The following is a 21782-nucleotide window of genomic DNA, read 5'->3' as shown; positions in this document are numbered from 1 at the left end:
TTTGTTTCTCTGTAATTTCTGAATGTGGAGGGAAACTTTCCTCGTGTACCTGGAGGAGAAACACTTATTACATACTGAGATGTAAAACTTATGTTTATATATTTTGAATGTGATTTATTTAAATACCTGCTTGGCAAACTACAGTTCTTGCCACAGCAGTGTTCCCCTTAATAGGTACAAATTTTACAGCTCTTAATATCCAGTGGCTGTGATAGCACCTCTGTCTCATTCCCTCTTTTTCCCTTTTCTAGCATCCTTCCTCCTGCAGCCTGCACTCTCTTTGTCAGTCTCTCGCCTGTCTGTGGGGACTGTGGCTTCTATGGATGCCCCTGTACAGATTTTCCGGGAGGAGCTGGACTCCACCTGCATACCAGGGCCCTGTCGCCCTCCCAGCACCAGCAGCAGCTGGCCCCTGGCCTGGGTGGACTATGACAGCAATGCCACTGGGACCTTTGGGGAGACCCAGCACAACCACACCAGCATCTCCCCCTCCATTCCCATCATCATCACCGCTGTCTACTCAGTGGTCTTCGTTGTTGGCTTGGTGGGAAACTCTCTGGTGATGTTTGTCATCATAAGGTAAGGGGCTTTGCTTGAAAGAAGTGCAAATGGCTGTCCTGAAATTTGGCAGCTCAGGGGGAGTTTATGGAAACTGTCTGGGTCTGCATATACCAGGAATTGAACAAAAAAAAAGTAACCAGAATGATCCCAGATCTTTTCAGTCACAGAATCTGCATGGAAGTGCAGTTACAGAGAGAAGGGAGAAGCTGGATAAAGGTGATGAATCCTGTAGCCTGTGGAAAAGCTGCTTGGTGCCCCTGAGCTGTGTTCATCGGGTGCCCTCTAGGGATGAGAGGCTGCCCTTGAGTGAGAGAAAGTGGGAGAAAGAAACTTTTGCAGGGTACCTTCTTTTTGTGATTTTATTTTTTCTCTGCCTGAGAGGAATCCTCTAGACGTGGCTTATGTATCCAGCTGTGTGGACACTGATATTTTGCTGCCTCGTCACCTGGTTGCTCTCTTAATGAGGTAGGAGAAAAGGAAACAGTAAGAATCATATCCGTTTAATGTAAGCTAAGGGATGCTGTTTCTCTGCTTAGTGGTGTTTAACTCCAGTTGTTGGCATTGCCTTGAAGAAAACAAAGCAGATGCAGAGAGGGGTCTACTTTTCCTATTGTTTTTCAGGAAACAGGAGAAAACTGTGTATCTGTGTCAAATAGTTTTTCATAATGAAATACTTAGTGAAATGCATCAGTATTGGTGTACAATTGTATATTTTTACCTGCACTATGCTTTGTCTTTTTGTTCTTCCCATTTGTAATTTGTAATAATTTCTGAACAGTGCAGCTCAGCAGGGTTATAATGACCAACCAAAGAAATTGAAATCATGAAACTTTTCAGTCTCTTCCTTCATATTCTATATGAATCTTGCAAAAAACTCTGGATTTTGGTGGTTTTTTTTTTTGGTGGGTGTATGGAGTATTTGATCAATAAATGAAATCACCTTGAACATAGGAAGAAAAAAGGTGGGATTGCAAGTTGATCTTGTTCATCAAGTGTGCATGATAAATGTCAAGAAATTGCAGAATGATGAAATGGCTCTGTCAGTCTTGGTATGGGAGGAGTTAATTGGAATCAGTGAAATTATTGATGATGTACTTTATGAAAGATGTCTTAAAACCAGGTGAATATCTTTGAAAAATGAAAGTGAAATCTCATTTAAAAGTCATAATAAATAAAGATTCCTGTGATCAATGCAGGGTAGTGGGTTTGCTCCATCTTTGTGATGCTGCAGTTTTTATATCTCATCAAGATATTTTACCCTTCATTCAGAATAAATGTTTAATTTAATTTTTTCAAGAAGAGAGACTCCATAGTTAACATGCACAGTGCCATAGGCAGAGCTTTTCTAAGCCATCAATCATTTAACAGTTCAGTGCTGATTTGCCATGGAAGAAAATTCAAACTTATCCAGAACCCTGAAAGTCAGCATGGATGGATTATGTTTATTTGTATGTATTTCCTTTCCTATCTTCTTCTACTATCCTCCTAAGGTAATTTTTGTGAGGGTCTAGCAAGCTTTAGCTCCCTCTCTCCCAGATCTTACTTTAGTCTTAAATACACTGTAATTACATTACAAATTTAACTGTATTCAGTATGGAACATTTAAAGATTCCAAATGTTCATGCAAGAGTGTATTTTCATTTTTGTCCTAATCTTTCATTTCCCTTTCTCTTTCCCACTCATTCTCTCTCTTCAAGAGTGTCTCAAGATGGGTTTTCATGACTCACTGAAAAATGCAGATTGCAATGATGCTTTATGTGGAAAGACAAGGTCTGGAAAGACAAAGCAGGCAGGGTGGAATCGTGTCCCCTAACCATACCAAATTGCTTTTCCTTCAGCTAACACAAATTTTAAGATGGAGTGATGGCTTGTCTTTACCACTAGGAACACTGGTCTTCCAGGAGTTTTCTCTTTACTGTTTCTCATGTCTCCAAAGCCCAAATCTCTCCTCCTGACACCTACAGGACTGGCAGACAGCACAGTCCTGGCTCCTAGTGCCTTTGCTCCTTTTGACCAACACCTGCTACTGTCACATGAATTTTCAGTTGTGGTAAGGAAGCAAACTGTGTAATTACATGGCTTACTAAAGATGAAAAGAATTCTTTCAAATAGCTGAAGTATGCTTCCTTCCTCTGTGACTATAACAGCTCATTTATTGGAGGGATGGGCTATGTCTCAGACCTCTGCTCTTTCCCAGATTGGAGAGTTGGTGTTCATATATCTTCAGGGATGAGGGAGGAATGAGATTTTTGTATTCTCAGTGATGAGGAGACAACCCTCATGGTGATGCTGCAGCCTTCCTGATACAAATGGGTGTGTTTTCAGTGAGTGCAGAAATGGAAGCAGGAAGAAAATAGAAAAAAAATATTGATAAAAAGAGAAAGCCATACAGAATGTGGGAGGCAGAGCTAAAAAGAAAGGGATAAGTTGAGACAGAGATAGGTACATTGTTACAACACTTGAATGATGTAGAGAGAGAATATGCATTGGAGAAAATTGGAAATAGCATTGTTCTGAAATCTCTTTAATGTGTTAAGAAATCCCTGTGATAGGAAAGCATTAGAGCTGAAATAGGGTAACAGAGAGATTTTTCACTGCTCCTCAGGTATCATGTATTTGTCACCTCATTTTGGTGGCCAGTCATTCCAGCTCTTATTGAGATCTGTGTTGAAGGCACAGTGGGAGTAGTACATTAGTACTGTGGTGCCAGTAGGACCTGTTAAACCATGACTCAGGAAACCTGGATTCATTCTTCCCTTGGTTTTACTGCAGGGATACAAAGCATTGTTCTTACCTATCAAAGTGATCAAGGTCACTTTGTGGCTCAGTGGCTCAGTTTCCTCTTGTAAAGTGCAAGTATTGATATTTTCTGTCTTTAAACAAAAAAAATCAGTTAGATTTATAAACCCAAATCCAGTCACTCAAAATCCTAACAGAACAAGACCAGTTCTATTGTAAGTGCTCCAGACAATTTAGACACATCAGAAAAGTTTACTTTTAATGTGTTGAAGGAGGAGTGAAATCTGCACCTTGGCTCTCTCCTTGCAGTTGATATTAGTGCTGTCGATGGTTTGCAGGAGCTCTCCCAGTGTTCAGATCAGCTGCATGGTCCATGTATAAGTACCAAGGGTCTGCTGTCAGACCAACAGTCAGCAGGGCACAAGGGATGCAATGCTCAGCTGAAGCTGCTTCTTTTCATTGGAAGACAGTAAGAGAGGAACAGGAAGTTTTATTGCCTGCTGCAGTGGTGGAAAGTGCAAATGCTATGTGGGAAGCACAGTACGGAGGAGAAGAGGAGGCAATAAATGGGTTTTTAGAAACCAGATAAAATTATCTGACCTCATCTGAGTGAAGTTATACAGCTTTGTGCATTTTGACATGGTCAAAGTCTATCTCAAGCCCTCAGAGCTTTTAATCTCTGGAAGTAATAGATTAAATAAAATTGCTTGTCCTTGGAAACATGATAGTCCTTTTCCTTTCTTCTCTTTCTCCCTCTCCTCCTGACTTTATTTCTCTAAAATTTAGTTCTATCTTAAAATAACATGGTGCTTTCTTGTGACAGCTGGAGGGGAAGAAAAGTCCTCTGAATGAAAGCTGAGTTACAGCTTTAACAATGGATTTGCTTTTACAAAAACCATAAACATACTCTGGTAAAAACTCTGTGGGAGCCATGTGGCTGTCTCTTGCCCACTTCTGAATCACTTTTTGCATGTGCCTTACCTCCATTGTTCCTGAAGTCATTTACTGGGAACAGTTGCCATCATCTAATTCTTAAATTGCCAATCCTGTTATTTCTTTTTAAATTACCATTGACGCTTCCAGTGAACTGAATAATTTTCTGCATGCAAAAACACTTTTAACAGAAGTCTGTGTCACTGTTATCTATATTCATTCCTAGGGGAATATAGAAAGCTTGTATTCTTCTGCTTAGTCTAACATTTAAGGAAAAAGTATAATTAGTAATACATTTCTGTTGTGATATCCGTAGAACTGAGTGGCATCTTATGCAAAAGAAAGAGTTTATGAAGAAATGTCAGCTAAATTCAACTTCTTTCCAGATTGTTTCTAAATCTTCTCCATAATTCATTCTAAACAATAATAAAAGTATTAAAATACGTATATATATAAAATGAAATAGATTCAGTGTACAAGTTTAAATTAATATTAGATTTTGGCAACACAAAGATAGTACTTTAAATTATTGTCCTAATTTTATTAAATTACATTTTGAAGTAATATTCTGAAATGAAAAATGAAGCTGCGGAAGAGTCGACCTAACTGAATTGCCTGTTCTCCATTAATTGTAGCCAGCATGATTTCATTCTTTAATGAAATTATGGAATTAGCTGCTAAGAGTAAAGACCTAGCTGCAGCATACTTTATAAAGTTTATGTCTTTTAATCTATTTGATGAACAGGCAACATCTTACTATTAGCACAGAAGTATCAAATGGATTGATAGCAGTTCATCATGGAACCTGAGGGAACATCTGGCCTCACCTCAAAGAGTGAAGGTTCTTTTGGTGGATTCTTCAGGATCTGGCCTAGCATGGCACCATTTTCGTAAAGACTTTGATTACTAATCACTACTGCCAGCTTTTACAGATGGCACAAAGACCAGTGCAGTAGAAAGAGAAAGGGTTTATAAATGAAAATATTGGTACCTTGAAAAACATAACTTACTTGAAATCTGAATGTTTTTAATTTATTTAATACCCTACTAAACAATAAGTAAGCGAGACCTGGGATTTATAAGAGACAAGAAACTCAACATGAGTTACCAAAAAGATGCTATGATAAGAAGAGCTGATACTGAGACACTAGAGAGAACACAGAAAGGGGTTGGAAGGAATATTTATTAGAGAGAATATTAGAAGGAGGGTATTGCTTATAGTGTGTAATCTGTTTGGCTTGTGGAAAGATATTTGTTATCTTTCCAGACATTTCCACTGGGCTAGCAGCCAGGTAGTCATTTATTTCAGAGAAAGGCGTAACTGGAATTAATGATTAGAGCAAGAAAAATTATGGGGAGTCCTTTTGAGCTGACAGAAAGTGAAAACATACAAGCACTTTCCAGTTTGGCTGCTGGCGAGACAACAAGTTTGAGACAGATCATCAGTCCTCAGCAGGGGGAATGCAGGACACAGCATGTCCCTGGCAAACAAGTGGAGCAGCAGGGAGACAGTGGGGACAGGCTGTGGCTTAATCCTTGGTGAGGAGGCAGAGAAAGGGAAGACTGGGGATCTTTCATTTTGCTTTTCCCCAAAGAAGATTTGGAATTTGCTGGAAGGGTGTTGTGGTGGGAAATCTTTAACCTAGTGGCTTTGTCCTGGGATGTGCTAAGGGTAGGGAGGGATAATCTTTACTGGCTACTTACTATCTATTCAAAATGTGATTAGTTGACCTCTGTCTGAAATTCTCTGACACAGGTGAGTTGCCAAGGAGAAATTTAATTTCAGTTATATGTTGCTTTCCAAAGGAAAAGCATCCAGGAAGACTTTGATAAAATCTACTTCTAGGAAGATTACCTCATGTTTATCTTTTGGTCCTTCCATCTGCAAGAACCAGATAAGTCTCAAAATGCAGACCCTGTGCTCTACTCTTGAAGGCAGACTTTATGCTTTGATCATTGCTATACTCTTTTGTGGAGCCTGAAAGCCATTAGGAAATACTAGTATGAATGTCATCTTGTCTACTGGTTGGCATGAGTGCACAAACTGAATTAACTTTGGGGAAGGAGTGTGTACAGATGGAGAGAGGACATGGAAAGAGGAGTGTCTGACCAGTGCTGGCATTCTGCAAACTATAAAATAGATATAAATAAGGAATATATGAAGGTGCAAAGCATTTTTATGATCCTATTAGGAAGTTTGCATGCTAGTCTGTGTATCATCTTTGAAATATTTAATTATCCTGAAGCCAGAGGGTTCAGATCTCATTAGACACAGCTTCTAATCCCTGGAGAAGTGAAAATTAATTCTAGGAAATTTGCTATTTTCAATTTTCAAGACATTGTTTAAAATGAAAGCTCTTTTTTCTCTACGTGAATATTAAAGCCCAACATATTTTTCTTCAATGCATGAGTTTCCGTTAATACATGTCAAGAGTGCATGGAGAACCTTCCTGTTTTCTGCATCTGTCAAACCACTAGTGCAGCATACAGCACTCTGCCTGGCTGCTCTTTTCTGCAGAGGTTAGTGTTACTCTGAAGCGCACTGTGAGCAAACATCTAGAGTTCCCAAACCTAGCTACCCTGCACCTGGAGGACAGGGGATTTCATATTTACTGGTTGGCTGCATAGACAAGTGCATTTCCCACTGCATTGTCAGTAGAACTATCCACAGTGTTTAACATAGGGCAATTAAGAAAGTTCTCTTTGAGAAATGGTAGATGAGAACCTGCATGTTAGAATTAGTTCAATTAAGCTATTCAATACGTTAAGTTACTGTTCACATGCAGAATTTTTTTTTACCATGCTACTGGCTGTTGGACAGAGTTGCATCTTAATCTTAGATATGGCTTTCTGAATTATTGGTTTGTAAAGTTGCACTGGAAAAGAAAAATATTTTCAACATGGGAGCTATCAACCGTGATTTTCAGTTGACTTTCTTAATATTTCCTGCATTTCATTTGCCTCATCTCCTATGGAAAATATATGTGCTCATAAAATCATAGAATTACAAGGTTGGAAATGACCTGCAAGACCATCTAGTCCAACCATCCTCCCATTACCACTGCTACCACAAGCACTAAGCCATATCTCGTAGCTCCTCATCCAGACACCTCTTGAACACTTCCAGGGACAGCAACTCCACCATCTCCCTGAGCAGGCCATTCCAGTGCCTGACCACCCTCTGAGACAAAAAGTTCTTCCTCGTGTCTAACCTAAATCTCCTCTGGTACAACTTGTGGCCATTTCCTTGGGTGCTGTTTGTTGCCTGGGAGAAGCCAAACCCCTCCTCATCACAACCTCCCTTCAGGAAGTTGTAGTATGCAATGAGGTCTCCCCTGAGCCTCCTCTTCTCCAGACTAAACAATCCTCAGCTGGTATGCACAGTATTAATTCCATGGACCCTTATGTGAGGGGTTTCTGAATTCTTTCTTTATTTCTTACCTGCAGAAACATCTACTTAAGAGAAAATGTTCAACAATATCTGACTGCTTCCAGCCAGCGTCTGCATGCATAGCTGTTTATGTAGCAGGAAAGCAAGACCCTGAAAAATCTGCTATCCCTGCTATCCTTTTCCTCCTGAGTAATGAGATTTGTTCTCTTCGCCAGCCAACCTCAGACTTACAGCACGAAAATTCATTTAATAAAATCATAGAACAACAAAATAATTAAGGAATGTGGAAATGATCACCAAGTCCAACCACTAATCCATCACAACCATGCCCACTAAACTCAGTGCCACATCCACATGTTTCTAGAACACTTCAAGGGATGGTGACTCCGATCAGTATCCCTGGACAGCCTGTTCCAATAATCTCCCTCTTCCACATAGAAGGAGCATTTTTCTCTGCTTTTGGGACTCACAATGCCCTCCATGAGAAGCATATCCTTTAAAGACTTTAAGAGCAAAGGGAAAAGTGGACACCATCAGAGCTGGAAACACTGGAAGAACAAATTTTGGAGTATTTATGTTTCTAACACTAAATATATTTCTCAGAAAAGATGCTCTTGAACTCACACAAAAATATTAAAAGTCCTTATCACAGAAGAAGAAAAAAATATTCATTCTTATGTAGTAGTGAGAATTTTTCTTCATTTTTACCCCGACATATGTAAACTTCACTTTTCCTGTCCCTAATTCAGAAGTTGGTTGTTAGACTAAAGAAGGAAATCATCCACATCTAAATCTAGAAGATCTTGTTCTGGCTCAGCCTATGGCTAGGTCAGGGGAATAATGATAGTAGTAAATCGTAAGGATTTTAATGGCCTCTTCTGAAATTTAAATAGATTATGCTCCCTGATGGGAGTATGAAAGCCATGATCATGTTTTGCCTCTTTAAGTTGCCCAAAAATAAACACCTGCAGGTGTTTATTAATAAACAGAATTCCACTTTAGGATGTGATTTTGAAGGCAATATATACAACTTTTTTGTAGGCTTTTTATGATTTTGATGTTAAAGACAGGCAACATTTAAGTATGTGTGATAATAACTTTCACCTTTAATTAAAATGTTTTTTTGACACCCTCTCCACAGCTAACATCTGACTGTCATTCAAAAAGTAATAATAACATGAAGCTACGGCTTACTGATTGTTGTGTTCTTCAAATGATTTCAATCTTACCTTCATATTATCATAAATCTCTTACATTGAGTTTGAAGATCCAAAAGATGGCTGAGTCATCCTTTTGAATTAATATGTTTGGAATATATCCTCTTCCTTTTTTTCTTCTCTCCCCCCCCTCTTCCCCTCTCCCCGTTGTTCTGATGCAATATGATATTGAGCATGCCCTGAATACAGCCTTGAAATTTAGAGCTTTAATGAATAAGCTTTTCAGCTGCTTGATCTCCATATACATCACTCAGAGGAACCTAGTGGAACAGTGCCTGCATTCTGGTGATAGGTGTTTTTGCAATTTGCTTTTAGACATGCTTAGCATTTCATTTACATTCACTGACTCAGGTATCTGCCAAAAATATGTTTGTTATATCTTCTATTTTTCATGCTTTTGTATTTTCATTCTGGTATTGCAGCGTGTTGTTGTAGTATACCTGTTAGACTTGCTCCCCTCCCCACCCCTCATTTCATACCACAGGGAAAATTTGAGCCTATTACAGCTATATGACACGTCTTCTACCAGAGTCTCCTTTTCAGCTTGTATTAATTTTATTAATGTTATGCTGTATGTTAGCATGTACACTCCTCCCTTCTAGTTGAAATAATGGCTTTAAGGGGCTTTTCTAGTAGGTTTTTCTAATGCATTTTTATTTTTTTCTGAAAGCATACCAACTTCTTGCTAGCATGCTTCCTCCTTCCATAACCACAATTTTATTGATAAGCTTGGATTGGAGGTGCAATTTCTTTTTCCTGTTTAGTGTTTTAAAAAGATGCGCAAAGTAAATTCTGCTCCAAGAGGAAAAGTTCAGCAGTGATGGCTGAAGTGAGAGATGAGGGAAATTTTCTCGAGGTTAGTCTAAAGTCAGCCTCATAGTTTCCACTTTTGAAAAAGTGGAAACTTAGCTTAGGCTAAGTTGTGATAATTAAGAGAAATTTTCTTGTGATATGTAAGTAGATATCATTTTAATGTTACTTCTTAAAAAACATTGTCATATATACATCCGAAAAATTACATCTAAAGCAGAGTTTTCTTTTTCATCTTGACTGTTTTCTGCAGGGTTTTCACGTATTATCTGATTATTTAAAGCATGTAAAGGATTGAGTCCTCCTGATAGCTTAATCAGTACTCTCAAAATCTACCAACTCGCTTAAGTCAGTGAAGGATTGTCTGCTTCTTGAAATAAGATGCTAACACCTGATTTAGCTGTGAGACCTTCCATTCTCATGTTGTATCACTCTTGTTTACTCTGCTAGAGTAATTTAAGTGGGTTGTAGTATTTTTCCCTTAAATAACATTCAACTATTTGAATCAATAATTTTATTTATTTTTTAAATATGATTCCCTTACTCCCTTACTTCATCACTGTTTTCATCTTCTTCAAGTGCAGATTTGGGCATAGGGGGAACGCTCAAACCATACAAAATATTGCCTCCTATATTTTAATGCAATAGAAAAGTGTTGTAGAAAAGCAGACAATTTTCTCATCTAAAATTAGACTCAAGACTCTATCAGGGTCCACTTCAAAGTGTCTGACAGCCACAGTTCTTGCTCTATTACTTTAACTGGACTTTTGATTAAGCCAGCAAACACATATCTTCAGAGACATCTAAGCATTTAATATTTTTTGGATGTTTAATTCCAAAAATTCAAAAAGAATTTGGATGATTGAGTTCAGACTCTCAAAGGATTTTCTGAATTTATGAACTCCTAAATTAATGTGTGATTTAATTCATATTGCCTACAGCTTAAAAGGCCAATATCTTACTGAAGTAAAGGCCAATGCTTCAAGCTTTCCATTGTATTGTGACGTAAAATGATTTAGGATGGCATCAGTAAAATGTGTTTGTACTTAGCATTACAGAGGTTAACCAGTGAACTTGAGTTAGGTACCCATCATTGCTTGGCTGTACCTGGAAGAATTGATTGCCTAAATGTAATAAATTATTAATTGGAGCTGTATTTATTAGTCTCCCCCCTTCTTGTTCAAAGTCTGATAGAGAAGGGGTCAGAGTCTTTCAAGTGCCTGTTCTGAATGAAAGCAAAAGGTGCAAACAGGACCTGCCTGTTTCCCTGAACTGGGAAGGAATTGGGAAAGGCCTACTGATCATGGGCCTGCCAGGACAGTGAGCTATGGGGAAGCACTGGGCACACAGGAGGCAAGGCTATCGAAGCCAGCACTATCATGTGCATGTGCCAAGGAAATGAACCAAAGCCTTCCACAGAATTTTATAAGTGGAATGGCACGCTGTTTTATATAAGCACGTATGTGCATGTAGATTTCATTTGCTTACATTGGAGGTCGTATAAATGCTGATGCTTGGATGACTTTGAATTTCTTACTACCTCTACATAACATAAGACATCCTTATTGTTAGATCAGTGCAGTGAGGAGTATTATTTTACTTATATGTGCATGTAATACAGTCTAAAAAATTAAAATTGCTCACTTTATGTTTATAAAATCATACACAACATATATACAGAGAACACTATTCATGTTCCAGCTTCCGAATTATGAATTTTGAAGTTACCTAAAAAATTAGTTCTATTTTACAAGGGATCTTTCCCAGTGCAAGGGTGAGGGTGAGGGTAAAGAGTGCTGGGAAAATAAAATGTACATTGACACATAATTAAACTATGTCATACACATACATAAAAAAAAAGTTTGCAAGGAACGGGAGATTTTAGGTTTAAAGGCTTTCAGATATTTGATTTTTTAACGCAAATGAAATCCTCTTAGATATTTCTCATTAAAATTTTCTGATTTTATTTAAAGGGTAAAGATCAAAGAATTTCTTCCATTTGTGAAAGCAAACTTTTCCTATCCAAATGCTTGGGGGGATTTTTGAAGATCTGCAAAAGTAGTGATTCAGAAGAGCTAGTAGTAGTTTTACCTCTGCTTACCACAGGCTATTACATTTCATTTAAATATTCCTATATTGAGCCTACTAACTTCTCTTTGACTGAAGCACAGATACTTGAAAAACTGCAGACATTGATTTGAAGACATAAAAGAAGGAAAAATTACTCCTTTTTTTGTGAAATTTATCCCCCATAATAATCACATAAGTTTTTGGGATGTATCTGTCATTGAAAGCCAAGTTTCTCTGGCTGTGACTCTTATGTATTTGTTCTTGTTACACTTTTCTTTCCAGTCCAAAAGAACTCTTCAGTCCTTGCTATTTCCTCCTTGTGAAGAGCTCCAGACACTCCAATCAAGCCACTTCTCAGTGTTCTTTTTGATCAGCTACCTGCTTTGAGCTCTCTATGTTAAACGCAGTAACAATTTTCTCCACTTAATTGACTTATTTTTGTGGTACCTTAAGGTATGCTTTCCATAGGCACAGTATGGCCGCAGTTCCAAATTACAGTATTCAGTGATGTCTTCAGAAGTAAAATCACCATTTAAAAGAAACCAGTCCATTTTAGCACAGTTTTGCTATCTGAGTGTTTAATGACTTTTTCTTCAGTCTTATAACTCAGCTACGTTCAGAAATGTTTTTTCTTTTTTCCTCAGGGGGAAAATTCCTAGTCTGTTAATGTGTCTTGCATTTGTTTCTCCTCACCTTGTATTCTCATATTTCTGTTTCCACAGTGTCTTATAGGCTGTAATATGGCCTACGAGACAAATGACCTCCTCTACTGGAGGACATGTTAAGGAGGTTGGTTGTAGAGAAGCCCAGCTCTGACTGGTGGGTTCTTTCTCATCTTTATTCTGCCTTTGATCTTGGAGAATCTCAAATGAGTGCAGAGGGAGACTAGAGTAAGGGCTAGAGCACTCATGGCTGTAGAGCACTCTTCCAGGAAGCAAGTACCAAGAATCTTTGCAGTCATGTCAGGCAGTTGCTATAGATTGTTGGCATCTCAGTCGGAAGAGTTTTTACCTTCTTTTCCCATTCAGTTCTTGTTTCTGTGCTTTGAACCAGCAATTCTGCTTTATTTTCTCAATGAATTCTAGTAAGAGTAGCGTAGAAGAATGAATGCTATTTTTCACACTTCATGTTGGTCATTAAATTACATACTGGCCCATATTTTAATTAATATTTGACTTACTGACTAGGCATATTTTGACAGCACTTTGAAGCTCTGCTAAATATAGTTTTTTCAAATTAATTTTGATTTTACATGTCACAGTTTTAAAGGCAAATAGAGACATTAACCAACACATTCAGAAGCTGAACAGAATAGATCTAATATTTCCTTTGTATGTTCATTGATGATGCATAACAAGATCTAGCTGGACGTGTTTCTGTGTGTGTTGAATGTATACCTTTTAGTTTGGGCACACATTCAAAATATGAGGGTGAAATAATTTTGAGAAGGAAAATCTGTCATTGAATCTTGTAATAAATTGATAGCAATGAGCAAAAGTAACTACACAGTGAAAGGGGGAAAGCATTTCAGAGAGGAGAGTTAAGTGGATTCCTATGTTAATAATGGAAATGAGAGAGGCTGTCCTTCGTGGTTTAGGTTAGACATAAGGAAGAACTTTTCTCTCAGAGAGTGGTCAAACACTGGAATGGCCTGCACAGGGGAGTGGTAGAGTCGCTGTCCCTGGCAGTGTTCAAGAGATGTCTGGATGAGGAGCTACGAGATATGCTTTAGTGCTTGTGGTAGAAATGGTAATGGGAGGACAGTTGGACTAGATGATCTTGCAGGTCATTTCCAACCTTGTGATTCTGTGATTCTATGATTGATGCTTTGTGTCCATAGAAGAGTTGGCAGCAGTCCTTTTCACCCTAGTATAGAGCCTGTGCCCACAGAGTTAGACTATCATTATACAGAACAAAGCATGGTCCTGTTTAAGATCATATTTCTCTATGTAGATCATATTTCTCACCACATGGAAAAAACAAATGCTTAGTTTTGGTGAAACTAAAAGATGCAGAGAAGACATTGCTATGATACTTTTTTTCCATTGAGGTATCCTGTTTAAATAGTCATCATATTTTATATTAGAAGTTGTGGAAGAGGAGACAGGGAAAAGCTAGAGATAAAGGAGGAGAAATTGGAAATGTGGGAGAAAAGAAGAGAAATTGCTAGAACTTGTAGAAGATGGCAATCTGGCCCAGCAAATGTAACTATTAACAGAGATTCCTACATCCATGAAATATGTATTGCTACAACAAAACAAACTCAGTAAATTTGTAAATACTGACAGTTAGCAGTAAGAAAAGGAAACACAAAACAATTTTGTCACTTGCAAATGTAGCAATGACATTTGCTTGTAGATGTATTTGAGAAGATAGCATGGAAATCATTGTTTGGATAATTAGATTACATATCTGGTTTTACCCGTACTGGATAGCTGTAACTGATCATGCAGGTTGAGGGATTGAATGAAAGGTGTTTACAGTTAATTCATGGGTCCTGAATATGTGCACTTCTGTCACAAATTAGGAATGATAGCAAAAAAATAATAACTGCAGATTGTCTGAAAAACTGCTACATATTTGAATGTACTCAGTCATATAAGCCTTACCTTTTTGTCTTTCAGATATACAAAGATGAAGACAGCAACCAACATCTACATTTTCAATCTGGCTATGGCAGATGCACTAGTTACCACAACTATGCCTTTCCAAAGCACAGAGTACCTGATGAACTCTTGGCCATTTGGGGATGTGCTGTGTAAAATAGTTATTTCGATCGACTATTATAACATGTTTACCAGCATATTCACACTGACCATGATGAGTGTTGATCGATACATTGCTGTATGTCACCCTGTGAAGGCTCTGGACTTCCGTACTCCTCTCAAGGCAAAGATAATCAACATCTGTATCTGGCTGTTGTCCTCATCTGTTGGCATATCTGCCATAGTTCTTGGAGGTACCAAAGTCAGGGAAGGTGAGTATGAGCACTCAAAACAGGGACTTTATTTTATTTGAATGATGTAAAACATTGCTTGGAATATTGACTAAAACAGACTGATTTTGACTTTGGTAATTCATGCATACTTCACACATGGAAGATCATCCACATTCCTTGTTTCAAAAAGTGTGCCTAAATTTCTGACATTTTGAAATATGGCATATAAAGAATTTAAGCTCAGATATCCTTGCAACTAAAAGAACCAAATGCACTTTGAAGCACTATTTGTGCTAGACTGAGACTATAAGAAAATAATAACAGACAGCAGGGGGAAGTAGTCAGGAATTTGAACATGGCTGAAAATTCAAAGACCAGATGAAACTTGAAATGTAGGCTGAGAGTTCTTTCTGTAGGCATTGTGAGAGTACTGATGAAGTTTCAAGAGCAGAAATTAGTTTACTTCTCATTAGCATTACTATTAAAGCTTGGGAGCTTTTTGTCAGCAACCATTTCACAGAACTTAAAGATCTGGTGAAAAAAGGAAGAAAGACAGTAGCTAGAGGAAAAAAAAAAAGTAAGCTAAATGCTAAGAAAATGACAGTGTCAGAAATTCTTATTTAAAAAGGAATAGGATATGTATGTAGACTTGGAAGGTCTGAGAAGCATCAGCAGAGGAACCAGGAATACAAAGCATGGCAGGGAAGCAACTACAAGAACATAAAGTCAATGAATCTGTCCATGGAGTGCCTGTAGGCTCTACTGATTTATAATCTGTGAAGGACTGCAGATTTAGCCCCCATCTCCAGTGACTCTTTACTAAATCTGTTCTGCTAGGGAGTTAATCTTATTCTGAAATCCTTGAAAAGGAAAGGGGAGATACATACTTCATACCGAGAGGTATGGCAGGAATATGGGTGCAACACTGTGTCTTCAAAAAGTTCAAAACCTCTAATGTATGTCCTGGTGTTGAGGACATCCTGTTATGGATGGCTCTATGAAATACAAGGCATACATATTTATTTGGTAGTAGTGTTGTCTGGGATGTTACTTATCTTTTGACAAATGATTAACAAACTGCTGATTTAGCTGCCTATTCCAGTAGAAAGTTTTCACTCCTCCCAGGAGAACTGGTAAACTTTGCATAAGGGCAGTTTTATCTGGGAGTGAAAATAAATGCAGTGTGTTTAACTCTTTGGCATAGATCAATGCAAACAAAACAGTGGTGTTCATTAGTAAAACAGCTGCTCGAGGGCTGTTTTATTTGATTGAAGAAATTCATTTTTTTTTTTTCTGTTGGTCTTACAGCGGGTATGTGAGAGGAGAGTGTCTCTGGAAACGTCTTTCAGACATTTGGGAGTTCAAGTCTCCCAGTTTGCAGTGCTGTAACTCTTCTTCCCTGTCAAGTTCTTACAGGCTCTATAAAGCCATGTGCAGCTCAGGAAAAAAAAACACTTCAGAACATCTCCATGTGAAAAGAATTTTTGTCTGTCTACTTAAGAAATTCTGAAGGTTATAAAACATTGGCCAAGTGTTTTGTTTGAAGCATGCTTAACTACCAGAATATTCTTTTCATTTACTGTAATCATCACATTTAGATCAAGGGGCTGCCCTGAGGCCAGAAACAATTAAATGCCTTTTTCACACCTCGTGGCAGGTAGATATTTTTTCCTCCTGAAACAGCTATTAGAAATACAACTGGGTCAAATGAGGTTGGAAATCATTGGTTAATGTTTGTCAGCCCCTACTATTCAGCCCTGCTTGTCTGATCTACAGTGCCTCTTAGGTATTTACTACCAGTTATCTCTTCTGGTATATTCATGAATTGTGCTGTGGCGAAGGGGAAAATGCTAGGATCCTCCTGACAGCTAGAGCTAAGGCAGAAATTTTATTTTACATTGGTGACAATAGTTACTGTTTACATACTACAGGACCTCTGTCAGGTTTGGATTTAAACAACTCAATATCAAACAGAAACTGATTATATTTAAAGCTACAAACCCATGCTCAATTAGTCCTTTTTACTCTCACAATGCAGGATTTCTCCCTGGAGTGTCCTTCCAGATGCATTTTCCTTATATCTGTATAAATTTTCCCTCTCTGGACTTAATGGAGTCTTTATTGCTGAAGAAGCATTTGCTTTAGAAAAGAAAAGACTCCAATTTGATAACTCAGTTGAGTAGAGAGAAGTACGAATGCCTGTAGGCGCCTGTAGGCGAGATGTTACTAAGACATCTAACAGAAAAAGATATCCTGTACAAGGATTGAGATGAATCTTAAGTGGTAGCTTATCAAACATTTTAATATATCTTTATACAAAAGTATCATCTGAAGTGAAGTACTTTTCTTTAAATATATTGATATATTGGAATAGCTGGGTTCAGAGTGGGACAAGACACTAAAATCTTAAATGCTCATTTTGTGACACTGTACTCTACATAGTTCTGAATTTCTTCAGGCAAAAAGTAGCCCAAAAGAACTCTGGATTTTATTCTTTCCCCAAATACCTGAATATGATTGTGATGTTGTGTGTCACTGACAGGGATATTTGTTGGCCATTGATGTAAATCATGAAAAAGTAAATGGATTCCATATGGCATCCATGTCATAGGGAAAGACATTATGAATTTAGGATAAGACTTAAGTAAATTGTTACAACATGTAGAACAGCCGTTACATTTATATTCAATAATTTGGGTTCCTGAAATACCATTGTCATCTACAAAATTATATGAAATGTAGCAAGCATGACTGTATTTAATAGTCATGGACCTGCAGATTTTTTTTTCTGTGAAGGAGATAAAGCATTTCTTTTGAGAATTTGGATTTTGTGTTGAGGGATATGATTTAGTGAGAACTATTGGTGATAGGTGGATGGTTGGACTAGATGACCTTGTAGATCTTTTCCAACCTTGGTGTTTCTGTGACTCTGTGATTCTGTGAATATTCTTATTAGAAAAGCTTCCAGAATTAAAACTGAATCACGTATACTAATGCTTTTTTTTTTTTTAACCTTCTCAGAGTATACTTACGCCTATATTTTATTTTTATTTTTGTATATATTCACACTAATATTATTATATTAGTACTTTTTAGTACTATTATAATATAATATTATATTTAATATTAATATATTTGTACTTATTTAGTATTTTATTATATTTTATTTTAATATTAAAATATTTGTTTATATTTGTTATATAATTAATTACACATTTTAATCTCAGTAATTAAGTGCAGTTTAAATATCTTTCAATGTAAAATTAAAAGATTTTTTTAAATGAAAAGCAATGTCAAAATGATCTGTTCAAATTCATGAAATGTGAAACATTGTAAACCTTTTTTTTTTTCCAGATGGTTTTGATTAGGATGGAATAATGTTGGCACAATAACATTTCTAAGTCATTTCTGACCTTTCCTTTTCTATTACTGGAAGGGCTGCCTGGATTCTGAGCCCTTTGCTGGGGAATGGTGGATGGGCTGCACTTGCTCTTCCACCTGCATCTGAAGGTTCCAGGCTTTTAGCATGACTCCAGATGTTACGCAACACCTACCCTCTCAGAAGTGGCAGCAAAACACATGGATTCCTGTGGCTTTCTAAGGAAGATTTGATTGGAATAAGCATTTTAATCAGCAGGAGCTTTTTCAAACCTAATAATTTGGATAAATCCCTGAAATTAGCTCAACAGATGTGAAGAGGGAGAGAGTTTCAGTGAGTGAATGGATGTGACGTAGAGCAGTCATCCCTGATCAATCACAGCTCACATTTATCTCAGCTGCACATCTAGCTGCAGCTTACTGGTCTAGCTGTTGTACATGCACCCTGTTTTGATTGCTGCTGCTAGGCCATGGTCTACTACAAATAACAGTAGTAATCAATGTGGAAATTTCCTTGAAGATCATTACTAAAGTTTCTAGAATAAAATTTCAGAAGAGCAGCTTACTTTTTCGACATGTAATCACAGAGGATTTAGAGAAGTTGATTGAAAGTTGCAGGCCTATGACATTATAATTGTGTTGTCAGTTTATCATTCTGCATCAGTCTTGAAAGATGTCTTTTCACTTTTCAGCTTTCAGAATCATCCATTAGTTATTATATTACCTGAAACAAAATTTCAAAATATTTAGCTGCATTTTCAACATTTTATTTGTTGTTTTAGAATTTAACTCATCCAGTGATAACTTTCTGGTATCTAACCACGGACATGTCTGTATAATACTATAAGGATAACTTCACACACAAGCACACACACACACACAGCCCTTCTTCACAACAGTATCAGCAACAACATCAGCTTGGTTTGTGAAGCATTTTGATAGCGAGGAAATACAGTTTGATGGATTTTTTTTCTGACTAGTTCTTCCAGAGACGTATAAAAAAGTGATATGCAACAGTGTATTGAAGCTTTCCACCTTTAGGTCTGATTTAACATAGCCAGTAGATACCAATTTGCAGAGGAATGATGAATTCCCTAGGGGAAAGACAAAATAAAAGCAAACCAAAGAAAAATGCAGAATTTGAGAGGAGAAAACATACGGTACAATTCAGAGTGAAATATCCCTGTGTTACCTTGACTTGTCTTCGGTGAAGTTTAACTGCTGATAGTAGTTATAAATTTACTCCTTGTCTTGCTTTGCTATTTATCTTGCCTCTTGTTTTACTATGTGGCTTATATGCTGGAAGGCAGCCATGAGGTCAGCAAATGAAACCTCAAATATTTCACACCTTAGCAGCCTCCTGTCAGATGGAATATTTCTGGGACATAAAATAATGTGACAGCTTGTGACTTTAAATCCTGGCATGGGCAAGGAAAAAGGAAGTGGGATGGCGCTGGTGGTTCAGATCCTACGGTTGCTGCGCAGTCTGAATTTTCAGTGATGTGATCTGCAAAAAGAGCAGCTTCCATTTGACTCTGCACACACGCTTATTTTGTTTGCTTCTATGTGACTGAAAAGAATCTGTTGCCAGGAAATAATTTTTCTGAGTGCAAGAATTTCCATGTATTCAATTTACTCTGAAGAAGACACATGGGAAAAGATTACCTCACAATTATCACACATTGGCAAAATCTTCCTACAATCAAAAGCTCATTGCACTGCTACCATTCATAATATGAAAAATCTGCCTCCTTACACAGACAAAATCTTGTATAGTTTGATAATAATTATGAGTTTTCCACTCCATTAAACCTGGTACTCTTCCTAGCTTTAAATCTCAGTGAGATTCAAATTGAAAAAAATTGTTCAGCCTATTTTATAAATTTTTATTTTTCTGCCTGTGTTTTAGATCCTCCTGTGGGAAATTACATTTATACAATATTACGCATTTTAAAAAACCCATCTCTGTGTAAGTAATTTCCAGAGAAAGCTGTGTAAAACCAATTTCAGTGCTACTGTAAAGCTTTTCATTGAGTGATTTAATGATAACTTCATTTATTAGTATCACAATACAAGATAATTGCTTTCTCTAGCTTACACCATGATAATTATATTATTTAGAATATCTAATAATAAAGCAATTTTCTTTTTCTTGCTTCTTTCTTTCCTAGATACTGCTAGCACTGAATGCTCCTTGCAGTTCCCAGACAGAGACTATGTGTGGTGGGATATCTTCATGAAAATCTGTGTATTTGTCTTTGCATTTGTTATTCCAGTACTCATTATAATTGTTTGCTATACTCTGATGATCCTGCGCCTTAAAAGCGTACGACTTCTCTCAGGGTCTCGAGAAAAGGATCGAAACCTGCGCCGCATCACCAGGTTGGTTCTTGTGGTTGTGGCAGTTTTTATTATCTGTTGGACTCCTATTCACATTTTTGTGCTGGTTGAAGCACTGGGGGATGTGTCCCACAGTACTGCTGCTGTATCCAGCTATTATTTCTGTATTGCTTTGGGGTACACCAACAGCAGCCTCAATCCTATCCTTTATGCCTTTTTGGATGAAAACTTCAAGAGATGTTTCAAAGACTTCTGCTTCCCCTTTAAGATGAGGATGGACAGGCAGAGTACCAGCAGAGTTCGGAACACCGTGCAAGACCCAGCTTATAGGAGGGAAGCAGATGGGACAAACAAACCTGTATGACTAGTCGTGGAAATGTCGTCTTATCCGCAAGAGAGAGAGGAGTCCAATGATCTTGGACTGACACAGATTACCACTGCAGTTTGAACTCGACTCAGACAGACATTTCTGGAATATTTAAGAAGTCCTAGTCAACCAAGTCAATTACTGACATACAAGGACATTTTGAAAATAAGTTCAAATGTAGAGGACCTGATTAGTGATCAGATTTTGGCACCATAATTACGTTGGTTGAGAAGGTTCTACTACACATTTCTTGGGAAAGAGGACAAGCTTATTGTTGTGCTAGATAAAGAAAGCTCTGGGTTTTCTCTTTACACTCTAGGATTATCTTAACTGACATTAAGTTATAACACTAAGTTTTGCCAAAAGCTCAAAAGATTTGCTCAAATATTGATTGCTTCTGAAGTATACAGATACATACAATAACATGATCTGTCATACTCTTTTACAGCGAAGAGTATTATTTATGTTTCAGTAGAACGCTACCAGATTCCCCTCAACTAATGTATTTGTAACATTTGTCTGTTCCGTGAAAATACAGCTTAAGCATGAACTGCCTACATATCAAAACAACTTTATTGCGTCTGTGTATGGTAAAGCATTGCAGTGTTTAAAAATACTGGGACTTAAGGAAAATTGTTAGTATATTTTTTGCATGTGATTAATCACCTGTATGTAATTTTTCTGTGTGGTTTTTCAAGATGTTTGTATACTTCCGAGTATGGATAATACAGTATTCATTTTCAGAGTGTATTTTCATCAAGAAAACTTCACATTCATTACTTGTTATAAGTCTGATGAAAAAAACTGTGCCACATTCTTTATATGGGAATAAATAGTTTAATTCCATTTTCACTAAAGGGGAACATACGTAAAAATAGTGTTGTTTTCATTTTCCTGAAGAATTTGTCAGCAGACTCAAAATAGATATTCAAACAGCTGTTGATAGAAACTAGTGAATTAGCAAATGGATTAACTGGACTGATACAAAGGAAATGAAGACTAAATATATTGTCTGGTTTCTCATAGAGTCACAGAATC

At 37.3% G+C, this 21782-nt stretch overlaps 1 protein-coding gene across 1 annotated transcript; it reads left to right on the top strand.

Annotated features, from left to right (window-relative positions):
• The first annotated feature begins 257 nt into the window (after window positions 1–257).
• Window positions 258–21533, top strand: OPRK1 (opioid receptor kappa 1). The gene is made up of 3 exons (XM_085219936.1): window positions 258–579; window positions 14346–14698; window positions 20209–21533. The coding sequence occupies exons 1-3, from the start codon at window positions 320–322 to the stop codon at window positions 20739–20741; spliced, it is 1146 nt and encodes a 381-aa protein (XP_085076062.1). The 5' UTR covers window positions 258–319; the 3' UTR covers window positions 20742–21533.
• Window positions 21534–21782: the final 249 nt, after the last annotated feature.

Source organism: Meleagris gallopavo, chromosome 3, assembly GCF_905368555.1.
Source record: "Meleagris gallopavo chromosome 3, MGAL_WU_HG_1.1, whole genome shotgun sequence".
Classification (NCBI taxonomy): Eukaryota; Metazoa; Chordata; class Aves; order Galliformes; family Phasianidae; genus Meleagris; species Meleagris gallopavo.
Note: the sequence above shows the minus strand (reverse complement) of the source record. Positions and strands in the feature narration are given on the sequence as shown.